Genomic DNA, 16,736 nt, shown 5'->3' with positions numbered 1-16,736 from the left:
CTTTCGTCCTCTTGACAATAAACTCGCCTTTCGTCAAACTAACACACTTCATAGCAATCTAGTTCACACTGCTCCTCCTGCTCTAATGCTGCTGGTGTCTACTCTATTTCCTGTTCGTCTTGTCCTCTCCAATACTTTGGCGAAACTGGCCGTACACTGAATGACAGACTTAAAGAACACAAGAGAAGTGTTAAGTCTGCAGACACTAACAATGCTCTCTTCTGCCATGTGAGGGATTCTAATCATCCCATTGATTGGTCTTCCTCCAAAATAATCTTTCCTGCCTCTACTCTACACAGACGCCGTCTTGTTGAATCGGCTCTAATACACAACGTACCCAACATGAACTTGAGTCCTGGCTTTGTTGCTGTGGACTCTTCCCTTTCACAGTATATACTCAAATGCTCTAATCTTTCTAACAAACGTGACCTTACATAAGCTTACCCTTTCCATTTACCTTTCTTTCTCTTTTCCCTTTTTTTCTGTTCATTGTCTTCTCCTACGTTCCCTCGTTTTCCTTTTCTCATTATTTTCTCCTTCTCTTTCGGTGGTTATAATAGGAACTGCCTCGTATGGGCCAATAGGCCCTCTGCAGTTCCTACTACTAGTCCCTCTACTACACCTTACTTTGCTCCTCATCTCTCGTGCCTATTTATTGCCTGTCTCTACTTCCTCATCACAATCGACTTGAGAATGGTTTTATCTTATTAAAAGTTTATTGTGTGTATACACAGGAAAGGTGACTTAGCAGGGTGTAGGTGGCATCAGCGTCATCAGAGAGATAACTACTGATGACCTTTTTGGTCGGGGTTCTCCTCTTTCTTCTCCTCCTCCTACTGCTTGGGGTTCTCCTCCTGCATCTTCTAATTCTCCTGCTCTTCCTTACCCCTTGCGTCTTGTAACTCTAAAAAAAAGACAAATCCTAAAGGGTTTTTTCAGTTACATCGAACAAAGATTAGGGAAAGGATAGGTCCATTAAAAACTGAGACAGGTCAAATAACAGATAGTGATGAAGAGATGAGTAGTATTTTTAATAAATATTTTATCTCTGTATTTACTAAAGAGGAACTTAACAATTTGCCTTCAGCCGAACAAGTCTATGTGGGTCAGGACAAGGACAGGTTGACGAGTTTAGCAGTTACCAGGGAGGATGTAAATAAACAAATAGTAAAACTCAATCCAAACAAATTCCCAGGGCCGGATGAAGTGTTTGCCAGGGTGCTTAAAGAATGCAAAGAGGAGCTTTGTGACCCACTTTCAACCATATTTAATAAATCAGTAGAGTCAGGCAGAGTGCCAGAGTCATGGAAGGTTGCTAATGTGTTACCAATTTTTAAGAAAGGAGATAGATCACTCGCATCAAACTATCGACCAATTAACCTAACGTCTATTGTGGGAAAGTTAATTGAATCGATAATTGTAAATACAATTCGTCTTCATCTTGAAAAACATAAATTAATAAATGATTCGCAACATGGTTTTACAAATTGCCGTTCATGTTTAACAAATTTGCTATTATTTTATTTCAGCATAGTTGAGGCAGTTGATTGTGGTAAGGTTTGCGATGTTGTGTACCTTGACTTTAGCAAAGCTTTTCATACAGTGCCACATGAAAGACTGATTAAAAAGAAAGAGGCTCATGGCATTGGGGGTTATCTTGAGGTTATCTTGAGATGATTTCGGGGCTTTTTAGTGTCCCCGCGGCCCGGTCCTCGACCAGGCCTCCACCCCCAGGAAGCAGCCCGTGACAGCTGACTAACACCCAGGTACCTATTTTACTGCTAGGTAACAGGGGCATAGGGTGAAAGAAACTCTGCCCATTGTTTCTCGCCGGCACCTGGGATCGAACCCAGGACCACAGGATCACGAGTCCAGCGTGCTGTCCGCTCGGCCGACCGGCTCCCATATATACCGGCTTCCATATACCGGGGTGCTATATAAAGTTGGATTAGAGCATGGCTATACCAAAGGAAACAAAGAGTTCGTGGCAAAATATTGTAAGTGGAGTGCCTTAAGGCTCTGTCCTGGGACCTCTGCTGTTTATAATATATATAAATGATTTAGATTCAGGTTTGATTAGCAACATTTGCAAATTTGCCGATGATACGAAAATCGGTAGGGAAATAAGCACGGAACAAGACTCAGTATCACTTCAAGTCGATCTAAATAAGGTTTTGAAATGGTCAAAAGATTACCAGATACAGTTTATTGCTGATAAATGTAAAGTTTTGAGGCTAGGTAATGATGATAGAGTTACAAGATTCGAACTAGATGGTACTGAGATTGCGAAAGGGATCTGGGAGTTATGATAAGTAAGAATTTAAAACCAAAGGATCAATGCATGAATGTTCGTAATAAGGCAAATAGGACACTGGGATTTATTAATCGAAGCGTTAGTAACAAAACACCTGGTGTGGTTCTTCAGCTATATCTTGCTCTGGTTAGGCCCCATTTAGATTATACAGTTCAGTTTTGATCGCTGTACTATAGAATGGATATAAATTCACTTGAATGTGTCCAACGCAGGATGACAAAGTTAATTCCCAAAATTAGAAACCTGTCATATGAAGAAAGATTAACAAAGCTTAAATTGCATTCACTGGAAAGGCGAAGAGTTAGAGGTGACATGATAGAGGTTTACAAGTGGATGAATGGACATAACAAGGGGGATATTAATAGGGTATTAAAAGTATTAACACAAGACATAACACGAAAAATGGGTATAAATTGGATAAGTTTAGATTTAGAAAGACTTGTGTAAATACTGGTTCAGTAACAGGGTTGTTGATTTGTGGAACCCGTTGCCGCGTGGCGTGGAGGACGTGGGGTTTCTCGATTGTTTCAAACGTGGGTTGGACAAATATATGAGTGGGATTGGATGGTTATAAATAGGAGCTGCCTCATATGATCCCTTTCGCAATTCAACTTCTCAATCTCAACACCATCTAGCTCGTATCTTGTAACTCTATGATCATTACCTAGCCTCAGAACTTTACATTTATCAGCATTAAACTGCATCTGCCAATCTTTTGATCATTTCAAAACCCTATTTAGATCAGTTGAAGTGATAGTGAGTCTTCTTCCGTGTTAATTTCCCTACCGATTTTAGTACCATCGGTAAATTTGCAAATATTGCTGCTCAAACCTGAATCTAAATCATTTATATATATTATATAAACAACAGAGGTCACAGAACAGAGCCTTGAGGTACTCCACCTACAACTTTTGCCACTCTGACTTAACTCCATATATACTAACTCTTTGTTTCCTTTGATACAGCCATGCCTTAATCCAATTTAATATAGCATCCCCATTACCTTGGGCCTTTATCTTTTTAATCAGTCTTTCATGTGGCCCTGTATCAAAAGCTTTGCGAAAGTCTAGGTTCACAACATCACACACTTTACCACTATTAACTGCTTCAACTAGGTTGGAATAAAATGAGCAGATTTGTTAAAAATGAACGGCAATTTGTAAATCAAAGTTGTGAAACACTGATGTTTTTCAAGATGAAGACGAATAGTATTTGCAATTATCAATTCAAGTAACTTCCCCATAAGAGACGCTAGGCAAATTGGTCGATATCTTGACACAAGTGATCTATCTCCTTTCTTAAAAACTGGTATTACATTAGTAACCTTCACGACTCTAGCACTATGCCTGACTCTAGTGATTTATTAAATATGGTAGACAGTGGCTTGCAAAGCTCCTCTTTGCATTCCTTAAGCATCCAGGCAAACACTTCGTCTGGCCCTGGAGATTTGTTTGGATTGAGTTTCACTATTTGTTTAATAACATCCTCCCTGGTAACTGCTAAACTAGTCAACCTGTTCCCGTCCCCCACCCACACTGACTTGTTTAGCTGAAGGCATAATGTTAAGTTCTCTCTTGTAAATACAGAGATAAAATATTTATTAAAAATATTACTCATCTCTTCGTCATTATCAGTTATCTGACCTGTCTCAATTTTTATTGGAACGATCCTTTCCCTAATGTTTGTTCAATATAACTGAAAAAAAAACTTTAGGATTTATCTTTGCTTACCCTCCTATGCGAATTTCAAAGTTTTATTTTGCCCTACTTATCCATTTTTTAACATTTCTAACCAGTTGGATGAATTCTTGTTCTAAACCGACTTCCCCATTTTTAATCCTTTTGTACCAAGGTCTCTCTCTACCTGTAAGGTTCTTCAGATCCTTTGTTATCCATTTTAGGTCATTATTATTCGATCTATTCAATTTGTACGGTATACTATGTTCCTGTGCTTTGCTTAGAATATTTTTAAATAAGTTATATTTTGAGTCAACATCGAAATCCCTTTTTACATCACCCACCGTTGGGTTCACTTCTGGCTCCAAGACCGGCCCACCCCAAATGCCTAGGACTTTTCAATCTTCTTTTCACCCAAAAACTTTCTTAGGCCATTAAAATCAGCTTTTCGAAAATCTGGAACTTTAACAGAATTTTCTCCTACAAATCTATTCCATTCTATGATAATCTAATTTCTTTGTGATCACTGTTCCCTAGCTCACTCTCTATTTCGATGCCATTAATTTGTTTCCTCTGTTAGTTAACACCAAGTCTAAAAAATTATTTTCCTGCATTAGTTCCTTAATGTGTTGCTTAAGAAAGCAATCATCAATTAATTCTAAAAAAATATTCTGCTTCGTTATTCCCTGTTTTGGCACTCTAGTTTATTCCATTAAAATTAAAGTCACCCATGACACAAATACTGTTAGACCTAGATGCTCTAGATATTTCATCCCATAGATGCTTTGCTTCAATTCTGTCTAAGTTTGGTGGTCTGTATATAACTCCAATTATAAGATTTCTAGCTTTTTCGTTTAATTCTAACCAAATAGTTTCTGTGTGTGGCTCAGTTTTGATTCCCTCTTTGAGACTACATTCAAATGTTCCCTAACATATATGGCTACTCCTCTTTCTCGTCTAATAGATCTATCTGTGTGAAATAGTTTAAATCCATTTATTTGATATTCAGCTAATAGTTGTCTGTTTTCTACATTCATCCATGTTTCAGTAAATGCAATAATATATATTGTTTCTATGTAAAATAGAGCATTTAAATCGTTTATTTTGTTTGTAGACGCCTACTGTTCGTGTAACATACCCTAAGTGTATTGTTATTTGATTCCTTTCTCTTTCCCCTGTTCATTTTGCCAATTTTTTCCCCCACAAACACATAATTTTTATTTCTAAGACAAAAAATGGGACAGAAATAACCAATAACAACAAGAACAAAACAATCAACAGAGACAATCTTGGATCATAATCCTAATTACATTACCGAATCTTTAAGAATTTACAGGTGGTAATTGGTAATTAATCCTTGTCTACGGTAATTAGGAGGAGGGATATCTAATGCTTCAATTTGCAGGTGTTCTGTGGAGCGATTGAACCATCAATTCTCGGGCGCTGAACGATGCTTGTTATCTGCAAATGATTCAGATTGAACGCTCGTTAATAACAAAGTTAATTGAACTATTTTTCACAGTTTTCTTTTAAATATATTGAAGACTTTTATCGTTGTTTAAAATACAATGATTACTGTCTAATAATAATGATTTTGTGTATGTGAAAATGTGTGCATTGTATAATTATGTTTGTATAAATATATATGTATTATGAATGTGCTAATACAAACACACACACATCAAGATATCACATAAAGATATGTGGAGAATTAAGACAGGTGAAGATATACAGAAACTACAGGACGACCTCGACAAACTGGAGGAATAGTCTAGAAAATGGCTACTAAAGTTCAACTCAGGAAAGAGTAAATTAATGAAATTAGGCGAAAGGAGCAGAAGGCTGAACACAAGGTACCTTCTGGGAGGTGAAATCCTGCAAGAGTCAGATAGAGAGAAAGATCTGGGGGTTGATATCACACCAAACATGTCCCCAGAGGCCCACATTAAAAGAATATCATCAGCGGCATATGCTAGACTGGCCAACATAAGAACTGCCTTTAGAAACTTGTGTAAGAAATCGTTGAGGACCTTGTATGCCACTTATGTCAGACCAATCCTGGAGTATGAAGCTCCAGCCTGGAGTCCATACCTAGTTAAACACAAGACAAAGTTAGAGAAGTTAGAACAAACAATACTACCCATTTGCCTGCGCTGCGTGGCATATGCCATCCATGTAAACACAGACCAAGACGCCTGCCACGCTTGGGTCGCTGCTAATCTTGCACAATTATAAGTAAACAACTTCTAATTTAACCATGAAGGGGAGTAGAAACCTGCTGCTCCTGGGGACTGCCGGGAAATGGAATGCCATTATTGACCTTTGGGTCTCGACGCTGTCATCTGGCACTCCTCTCCCACGGCCAACTTTTCCATATGTTGGGCCCTGATAGCTTAGGGCCACAGGCAAGTTTGTAACAAACTAGCTGTTGTAGGAATGACCCAGAATGTTTTATCTACGCATGGGAGAATGGGAAGCTGGACCCACGTGGTGACCCGGGAGCATCCCCTGGGGGGATTGGCGGTGAAAATAATTGCCGCCTTTGTTCACAGTTTCGTATAATGAATTATTTTACAGAATTCACTTATCTAGAGAAATTAGTCTTCATTCAAACTGTATAATATTCCTGGTTATAGTATCAAGAATAATATAGTACCAGAATAATGAGTTAAGTCACCATCAGTGACGTCACTAGCGGGACTAGACGTGGAGGCGGAAGGATTTGGGCGACCTTAGGTCACGAAGGTCACCAAAGCTCCATATTTTTGGTATTTTCTCAAAGGTCAAATAGCCATTTTGTAAACGGAAATAGCTCTTCCCTAGATGCTTGTGTAATTAACGTCAGTTAAAAGAATTCAACCAATCTGGATCATTCAGTGCAACAGAGATTAGTTGTTAATCTTAAACACCTAGGAGCAATGTAGTAAAGCCAAGCGTAAGGATACAGATCTGGGCGTCTGGGTAGAGAAGCATGTGGGAAGGACAGTGTGGGATCCGGAGCAACACAGGGAAGGTATCCACTCCACCTCTTCCCAGGACCTTAGCACTAACATCTAGCTGGTCGCCAAAAAGGTAGAGTTGCTGTAAGAGTGTTGTTATAGGGAATAGGTCAACTCATTGCCGAAGTAGGAAGTGTTCAGGTTAGGGAGTACATTGATTTACATTTTGTTTAGTTTTTGAATAAACCATTTAGCTATTAAATGGTCTTTTTTATTAATTTCAATTTTGTATAATTTATGTGGATGGTCCCGTACCATGTGGGTAGCCGGAGAGGCAGAGTGGAGTTGGGCGCCGACTCTAACACCGAATCAGAATTCATTATTCCCTTTGATTGTTAATTAATTCCACACTTACGGATATCCAAGTCATATATTACTAGTGGGGATCATGCCCCAAAGTTTATTGATTAGCATGATCGATCCAGACCTTGATCATTGCGCAGTGTTACTGGTCTGGTGGTGGCAGCGAAGGCGATTCTAGAGTTTTGCTAGAAGTCTATTTCACGTCATATGGGTTGTAGAATCTTATGTCGGTCAATCGTCTTAAGACCACGTGGCGTGGGGTCGGCTCAAGTAAAAGTTTTGGGGTCCCTTGGTGTAGAGAGCTAAAGTAGAATACGGGTGCAGAGAGGTAGAGAACGAATTACGAAGAACAGAATGGTCCCCCCCCCCCCTGTGTTACACGTTGACAGATGTTTGTTTCTTTCTCAGTTCTCCGGTTGGCTCATCGGGTAGGAAATGGTGTCTGGCGCCAGCTTGGTCTTAAGGCGCCGGGAGTTTGCTGGTCTTTGTGAACCTCTGGTGTGTCCTGGCTCTGTGGTGGGCCCTGGCTCTGTGGCCCACCACGGCTGAGGGCACACCGGGAGCCCACCACGTCTGAGGGCACACCAGGAGCCCACCACGTCTGAGGGCACACCAGGAGCCCACCAAGACCCACCTACTCCCAGCACCTCTCGGCCAAGATGGCGCCGGACACCGTCTACCCGCCCAAAGAACCATCCAGAAAACATTCAAAATGAATCATCTTTCCTGTGACCCCAGGCGATATGTGCGCCAAGCGTCGTAACAATCTTGATGGTTGAATAATGCCAGACGACAGTGTCAACACCCTATGGGTAAACTGGCATAACGGAACGTGATCTGGCTGCCCCCAAGCCGAGCAGGTGTCTAGACGTCCGCTCGTCTTCAGAGATGAAGCAGGATGAATCAATTTTGTTATGTTAAGCACAGTTCACAGGACGCCTTGATGCATCTATTGTCCGGTGTCCCTGGGTGGTCGATAGATAGGCTTCCAGTTGGTTCTGTGTGTCTGATGTAAAGCGAGGCAGTTTTCCTGCCAACTGGCGAGTTATGTTTCCTCGACACACACCAACGACGGGGTGCACACGGCCCTGCAGGGTAGCTGCCCCAAACCCAATAACAACAACAACAGTATAAATGTAATTAAAGTCCATAACCAAGCAGTGGCCTCATGTCTACCTTACAACTGTGATCAGCCACAAGCGTCACCAAATACCACACATATAACCAGGATAACATCAGTGGTGTATGCAAAGTTGTCAAACATATATATAGTCTGAAGAAACTTGGAAAAGAAAGCTTTCAGGTCTTGTACCACTAACTGTATGTCGGAAAATCCGACACCATTTAATATATCATACAGACAGATAATAATTGCTGCTGTATTACCAACAAGTTACCCATAGAAAACGTAACTTGTAGTGGAATTACTGTCTAAAGAAAACGGGATATCATCACCACATACCATTATAAATTCACCAGCTATTCTGCTGGGAATTATTCTTAAATACATTAGTCTTTGGACTTTACCATCAGAAAAACATCTCATATAAATTAACTTAATTATCAATATTAAAGTAGAGTAAATGTGACCCTTCTATCAACTTCTGACATCTGGACAATGTAAGCCAGGCGTCAGGGGGAAGGAGGGCAGCCATTGTTGTGTCACCTCCGAGACGTGTGGAGCAAATTCGGCTCCTATCATATCTGGACAATGTCGGCCAGTAGCGTCAATAGTATGGAGTGTTAGACAGGTGTTGTTGTGTCACCTCCGAGACGTGTGGAGCAAATTCGGCTCCTATCATATCTGGACAATGTCGGCCAGTAGCGTCAATAGTATGGAGTGTTAGACATTATTGAGACCAGAGGCGCAGGGAGCAAATTCGGCTCCTGTTAATTTTACTTGGACGAAGTGTTATGGAAACCAAAGGTGTACCATTATCACACGCTGTCAACAAATTCAAGTTAAGTGTCTTTCCGAAACCCGTATATCTATCATTAGTGGCCATTAATGTCATTGGGTAGGGTGGTCCGGTTAGATCACGAAATCGCCTCATACTAAAGGTAATTAAGCCAGGTCTTCAATGTTCCATGTACAGTATTTTCTCTGATATAGCTTGTCATATATAGGTATCTGGCTTTACAGCTAGCGCCCTTTTAACAGGTCAAGACGAGGAAGACTTTGTGCAACAGTTACTGGGTGATGGAAGCTACCTCAAAGAGGATAATTTGGTGTCTACATCCTAGTTATATCTGTTTGGACTAAGGCCTGCTGTACTATAAGATAAGGAACCTTTTCAATGTATGTAGTTAATACTGTAGTTTGATTGGCTGCATATATATTAATTAAATAAACCCCCCTAATGTGTAGAGGATCGATTTGTGAGATTAAGAGATTATTGCAGAAATACAGTCCACTTATCATTATACAAATTGCTATCGAAGTATATAAATTAACGTAAATATAAATTCTATATAAATTCATATAAATTAAATAAATATAAATCTCACAGGTCGGTTCCCACACTGTAGACCTTCACTAGAATATCCAGCCCCACTGTGGCAGCCTCAACTAAAACAACACTAAGGTTTACTAAATTGTTGCAGTCGGCCCCGTCTAGGGCTGGAGCCCTGTCGACCCTGTCTAGGGCTGGAGCCCAGACGACCCTGTCTAGGGCTGGAGCCCTGTCGGCCTGTCTAGGACTGGAGCCCTATCGGCCCTGTCTAGGGCTGGAGCCCTGTCGGCCCTGTCTAGGACTGGAGCCCTGTCGGCCCTGTCTAGGTCTGGAGCCCTGTCGGCCCTGTCTAGGACTGGAGCCCTGTCGGCCCTGTCTAGGACTGGAGCCCAGTCGGCCCTGTCTAGGACTGGAGCCCAGTCGACCCTGTCTAGGGCTGGAGCCTGACTGAGGTGGTTGGCGAGGAGAAGGGCGAGGTTGGAGTTATGAGGAAAGCCTAAGAAACTTCATCTCACCATTTTGGGAAACATGAAGGATATTAGGCGACAAGACTTGTAAGATTTGTAAGACATTTGTAAGACACATTTGTAAGATACATTTGTAAGACACATTTGTAAGATACATTTGTAAGACACATTTGTAAGATACATTTGTAAGATACATTTGTAAGACACATTTGTAAGACACATTTGTAAGACACATTTGTAAGACACATTTGTAAGACACATTTGTAAGTCACATTTGTAAGTCACATTTGTAAGTCACATTTGTAAGACACATTTGTAAGTCACATTTGTAAGTCACATTTGTAAGTCACATTTGTAAGTCTCATTTGTAAGTCTCATTTGTAAGTCACATTTGTAAGTCACATTTGTAAGTCACATTTGTAAGTCACATTTGTAAGACACATTTGTAAGACACATTTGTAAGACACATTTGTAAGACACATTTGTAAGATTTTTCAGACATTAGGAAAAAGGACAAAACAAGATTAACTTTAATCTTGTAAGACACATTTGTAAAACACTTGTAAGACACATTTGAAAGACATTTGTAACTCAAATGTAAATTTCAACTCAAATTAGCCATGTGAGTGTTAACAATAACTTATTCAGTGTAATATTAATGAGGAAGTGGAATGAGATACAAGTGGTGATGGGCGAGGCTACACTATGGTAGCCACAATGTCTGGGGGACAATTATATAATAGGCTACCTGCGACAGAAAGGCAAGGCCCAGGAGCTGAAGCTCATCATGCAAGAACATATAAGTGAGCATAACCTGGGGTGAGACATAAGGGACAAAGACTGTTATGAGGGGTCGAGGTATAACCCAAAAAACGTAATATACCAGACAGTTATTGTCAGGTTTGTAATGGAGAGCAGAGTGCGCGGCAGTACACTTTTTAAATTTAACATCATGTAATTATCATAAAATATAAACAATAAAATGCCCCCAAAGTATTAAAGCAAACACAAAATTATTTAGTAAATTTGTTATATATATTAAAGAAGTGTGGTAGTGGGAATAGATGAGAGTGGTTGAGGAGTAAGAGGTGGGAGTGGAAGGTGGAGGAGGTGGCGACGCTGGTGCCGGCCGCCATGGCGTCTCGCCCCACCACACGCCCTCAGTCTCAACACGTCCACCACACGCCCTCAGTCTCAACACGTCCACCACACGCCCTCAGTCTCAACACGTCCACCACACGCCCTCAGTCTCAACACGTCCACCACACGCCCTCAGTCTCAACACGTCCACCACACCTACAGTGTCAACACGCCCACCACACGCCCACAGACTCAACACGCCCACACTCAACATGCCCACCACAGACACTACACTCAACAATAAAGGTAAGGTTATGGTAGTTAATGTTGGTCCTGTAGTTGTAACTGAGGCAGAGGAGCACAGCCCGCCGCCGCCGCCATTGTTTACATTGAAAAACGTTCCAGACATATTTTTAAAATTATATTTAAATTGTGTTTTACGGTTAATAACATAAAGTTGGCTTCTCAGTTCTTCAGCAAAGCTGAAAAGCTTGAACATGATTAGTTCTTTTTTTTAATATTATAATGGAGACATTGGAGCAACATGATTAGTTCTTTTTTTTAATATTATAATGGAGACATTGGAGCCAGATGACCAGGTGTGTGGCCGGCTGCCTCCCTCACTTGTTTGAAGCGTGGCTGTGTGGGCGTGGCTGTGTGGGCGTGGCTGTGTGGGCGTGGCTGTGGGAACGTGGCTGTGTGGGCGTGGCTGTGTGGGCGTGGCTGTGTGGGCGTGGCTGTGGGGGCGTGGCTGTGGGGGCGTGGCTGTGGATGCGTGGCTGTGGGGGTGTGACTGGGCGCGTGGGCGTGACTGTGGGGGCGTGGGCGTGGCTATGGGGACGTGGCTGTGGGTAGCGTCGCTGTGGTATCGTGGGTGTGGCTGTGGGGGCGTGGCTGTGGTATCGTGGGCGTGGCTGTGGGGGCGTGGCTGTAGGGGCGTGGCTGTGGGTAGAGTGGCTGTGGTATCGTGGGCGTGGCTGTGGTGTCGTGGCTGTGGTGTCGTGGCTGTGGTGTCGTGGCTGTGGTGTCGTGACTGTGGTATCGTGGGCGTGGCTGTGGTGTCGTGGCTGTGGTGTCGTGGCTGTGGTGTCGTGGCTGTGGTGTCGTGGCTGTGGTGTCGTGACTGTGGTGTCGTGGCTGTGGTATCGTGGGCGTGACTGTGGTATCGTGGCTGTGGTGTCGTGGCTGTGGTGTCGTGGCTGTGGTGTCGTGGCTGTGGTGTCGTGGCTGTGGTGTCGTGGCTGTGGTGTCGTGACTGTGGTGTCGTGGCTGTGGTATCGTGGGCGTGGCTGTGGTGTCGTGGCTGTGGTGTCGTGGCTGTGGTGTCGTGACTGTGGTGTCGTGACTGTGGTATCGTGGGCGTGACTGTGGTATCGTGGCTGTGGTGTCGTGGCTGTGGTGTCGTGACTGTGGTGTCGTGGCTGTGGTGTCGTGACTGTGGTGTCGTGGCTGTGGTATCGTGGGCGTGACTGTGGTATCGTGGCTGTGGTGTCGTGGCTGTGGTGTCGTGGCTGTGGTGTCGTGGCTGTGGTGTCGTGGCTGTGGTGTCGTGACTGTGGTGTCGTGACTGTGGTATCGTGGGCGTGACTGTGGTATCGTGGCTGTGGTGTCGTGGCTGTGGTGTCGTGGCTGTGGTGTCGTGGCTGTGGTGTCGTGACTGTGGTGTCGTGGCTGTGGTATCGTGGGCGTGACTGTGGTATCGTGGCTGTGGTGTCGTGGCTGTGGTGTCGTGGCTGTGGTGTCGTGGCTGTGGTGTCGTGGCTGTGGTGTCGTGGCTGTGGTGTCGTGGCTGTGGTGTCGTGACTGTGGTGTCTTGGCTGTGGTATCGTGGGCGTGGCTGTGGTGTCGTGGCTGTGGTGTCGTGACTGTGGTGTCGTGACTGTGGTGTCGTGACTGTGGTGTCGTGGCTGTGGTGTCGTGACTGTGGTGTCGTGGCTGTGGTATCGTGGGCGTGGCTGTGGTGTCGTGACTGTGGTGTCGTGACTGTGGTGTCGTGGCTGTGGTGTCGTGGCTGTGGTGTCGTGGCTGTGGTGTCGTGGCTGTGGTGTCGTGGCTGTGGTGTCGTGGCTGTGGTGTCGTGGCTGTGGTGTCGTGACTGTGGTGTCGTGGCTGTGGTGTCGTGACTGTGGTGTCGTGGCTGTGGTGTCGTGACTGTGGTGTCGTGGCTGTGGTATCGTGGGCGTGGCTGTGGTGTCGTGGCTGTGGTGTCGTGGCTGTGGTGTCGTGGCTGTGGTGTCGTGGCTGTGGTGTCGTGGCTGTGGTGTCGTGGCTGTGGTGTCGTGACTGTGGTGTCGTGGCTGTGGTGTCGTGGCTGTGGTGTCGTGACTGTGGTGTTGTGGCTGTGGTATCGTGGGCGTGGCTGTGGTGTCGTGACTGTGGTGTCGTGGCTGTGGTGTCGTGGCTGTGGTGTCGTGGCTGTGGTGTCGTGGCTGTGGTGTCGTGGCTGTGGTGTCGTGACTGTGGTGTCGTGACTGTGGTGTCGTGGCTGTGGTGTCGTGACTGTGGTGTCGTGGCTGTGGTGTCGTGACTGTGGTGTCGTGACTGTGGTGTCGTGGCTGTGGTGTCGTGACTGTGGTGTCGTGGCTGTGGTGTCGTGACTGTGGTGTCTTGGCTGTGGTGTCGTGACTGTGGTGTCGTGGCTGTGGTATCGTGGGCGTGGCTGTGGTGTCGTGACTGTGGTGTCGTGGCTGTGGTGTCGTGACTGTGGTGTCGTGACTGTGGTGTCGTGGCTGTGGTGTCGTGCCTGTGGTGTCGTGACTGTGGTGTCGTGGCTGTGGTGTCGTGACTGTGGTGTCGTGGCTGTGGTGTCGTGACTGTGGTGTCGTGGCTGTGGTGTCGTGGCTGTGGTGTCGTGGCTGTGGTGTCGTGGCTGTGGTGTCGTGACTGTGGTGTCGTGACTGTGGTGTCGTGACTGTGGTGTCGTGACTGTGGTGTCGTGATTGTGGTGTCGTGACTGTGGTGTCGTGGCTGTGGTGTCGTGACTGTGGTGTCGTGGCTGTGGTGTCGAGGCTGTGGTGTCGTGGCTGTGGTGTCGTGACTGTGGTGTCGTGGCTGTGGTGTCGTGACTGTGGTGTCGTGGCTGTGGTATCGTGGGCGTGGCTGTGGTGTCGTGACTGTGGTGTCGTGGCTGTGGTGTCGTGACTGGTGTCGTGACTGTGGTGTCGTGGCTGTGGTGTCGTGGGCGTGACTGTGGTGTCGTGGCTGTGGTGTCGTGACTGTGGTGTCGTGGCTGTGGTGTCGTGACTGTGGTGTCGTGGCTGTGGTGTCGTGGCTGTGGTGTGGTGTCGTGGCTGTGGTGTGGTGTCGTGGCTGTGGTGTCGTGACTGTGGTGTCGTGGCTGTGGTGTCGTGACTGTGGTGTCGTGGCTGTGGTATCGTGGGCGTGGCTGTGGTGTCGTGGCTGTGGTGTCGTGGCTGTGGTGTCGTGACTGTGGTGTCGTGGCTGTGGTGTCGTGACTGTGGTGTCGTGGCTGTGGTGTCGTGGCTGTGGTGTCGTGGCTGTGGTGTCGTGGCTGTGGTGTCGTGGCTGTGGGGTCGTTGGCGTGGCTGTGGGGTCGTTGGCGTGGCTGTGGGGTCGTGGCTGTGGGGTCGTGGCTGTAGTGTCGTGGCTGTGGGGTCGTGGCTGTAGTGTCGTGGCTGTGGGGGCGTGGGCGTGGCTGTGGGGGCGTGGGCGTAACTGTCGGAGCGTGGGCGTGGCTGTGGGGTCGTGGGCGTGGCTGTGGGGTCGTGGGCGTGGTTGTGGGGTCGTGGGAGTAGCTGTGGGAGCGTGGGGCTGGCTGTGGGAGCGTGGGCGTGACTGTGGGAGCGTGGGGCTGGCTGTGGGAGCGTGGGCGTGGCTGTGGGAGCGTGACTTTGGGAGCGTGGGCGTGGCTGTGGGGACGTGGGCGTGGCTGTGGGGACGTGGGCGTGGCTGTGGGAGCATGGGGCTGGCTGTGGGAGCGTGGGCCTGGCTGTGGGAGCGTGGGCCTGGCTGTGGGGACATGGGAGTAGCTGTGGGAGCGTGGGGCTGGCTGTGGGAGCGTGGGCGTGACTGTGGGAGCGTGGGGCTGGCTGTGGGAGCGTGGGCGTGGCTGTGGGAGCGTGACTTTGGGAGCGTGGGCGTGGCTGTGGGGACGTGGGCGTGGCTGTGGGGACGTGGGCGTGGCTGTGGGAGCATGGGGCTGGCTGTGGGACTTGGGCCTGGCTGTGGGGACGTGGGAGTAGCTGTGGGAGCGTGGGGCTGGCTGTGGGAGCGTGGGCGTGACTGTGGGAGCGTGGGGCTGGCTGTGGGAGCGTGGGCGTGGCTGTGGGAGCGTGACTTTGGGAGCGTGGGCGTGGCTGTGGGGACGTGGGCGTGGCTGTGGGAGCGTGGGCCTGGCTGTGGGGACGTGGGCGTAGCTTTGGGAGCGTGGGGCTGGCTGAGGGAGCGTGGGCGTGGCTGTGGGAGCGTGGGGCTGGCTGTGGGAGCGTGGGGTCTGGCTGAGGGAGCGTGGGCGTGGCTGTGGGAGCTTGGGGCTGGCTGTGGGAGCGTGGGGGCTGGCTTGGGGAGCCTGGGCGTGACTGGGGTCGTGGGCGTGGTTGTGGGGGGCATGACTGTGGGGGTCGTGGGCTAGTGGAGTGGGTTCGTGGGCTAGTGGAGTGGGTTCGTGGGCTAGTGGAGTGGATTCGTGGGCTAGTGGAGTGGGATCGTGGGCTTGTGGAGTGGGATCGTGGGCTAGTGGAGTGGGGTCGTGGGCTAGTGGAGTGGGGTCGTGGGCTAGTGGAGTGGGATCGTGGGCTTGTGGAGTGGGGTCGTGGGCTAGTGGAGTGGGGTCGTGGGCTAGTGGAGTGGGTTCGTGGGCTTGTGGAGTGGGATCGTGGGCTTGTGGAGTGGGATCGTGGGCTAGTGGAGTGGGGTCGTGGGCTTGTGGAGTGGGATCGTGGGCTAGTGGAGTGGGGTCGTGGGCTAGTGGAGTGGGGTCGTGGGCTAGTGGAGTGGGGTCGTGGGCTAGTGGAGTGGGGTCGTGGGCTAGTGGAGTGGGGTCGTGGGCTAGTGGAGTGGGATCGTGGGCTTGTGGAGTGGGATCGTGGGCTAGTGGAGTGGGGTCGTGGGCTAGTGGAGTGGGGTCGTGGGCTAGTGGAGTGGGATCGTGGGCTTGTGGAGTGGGATCGTGGGCTAGTGGAGTGGGGTCGTGGGCTAGTGGAGTGGGATCGTGGGCTAGTGGAGTGGGGTCGTGGGCTAGTGGAGTGGAGGCGTGGGCTTGTGGAGTGGGGTCGTGGGCTAGTGGAGTGGGGTCGTGGGCTAGTGGAGTGGGGTCGTGGGCTAGTGGAGTGGGGTCGTGGGCTAGTGGAGTGGGGTCGTGGGCTAGTGTAGTGGGATCGTGGGCTAGTGGAGTGGGGTCGTGGGCTAGTGGAATGGGGTCGTGGGCTAGTGGAGTGTGGTCGTGGGCTTGTGGAGTGGGATCCTGGGCTTGTGGAGTGGGATCG

The 16,736-nt window shown here is 47.7% G+C and overlaps 1 protein-coding gene across 1 annotated transcript; it reads right to left on the bottom strand.

The window, feature by feature from the left end:
• Positions 1–11,912: 11,912 nt before the first annotated feature.
• On the bottom strand, positions 11,913–15,861 carry LOC138357536 (uncharacterized). The gene is made up of 2 exons (XM_069314403.1): positions 14,969–15,861; positions 11,913–12,234 (listed from the first exon to the last, which is right to left on the bottom strand). The coding sequence occupies exons 1-2, from the start codon at positions 15,859–15,861 to the stop codon at positions 11,913–11,915; spliced, it is 1,215 nt and encodes a 404-aa protein (XP_069170504.1).
• Positions 15,862–16,736: the final 875 nt, after the last annotated feature.

This window comes from Procambarus clarkii, chromosome 78 (genome assembly GCF_040958095.1).
Source record: "Procambarus clarkii isolate CNS0578487 chromosome 78, FALCON_Pclarkii_2.0, whole genome shotgun sequence".
NCBI classification, from domain to species: domain Eukaryota; kingdom Metazoa; phylum Arthropoda; class Malacostraca; order Decapoda; family Cambaridae; genus Procambarus; species Procambarus clarkii.
This window is presented reverse-complemented; position numbering and strand designations above follow the sequence as displayed.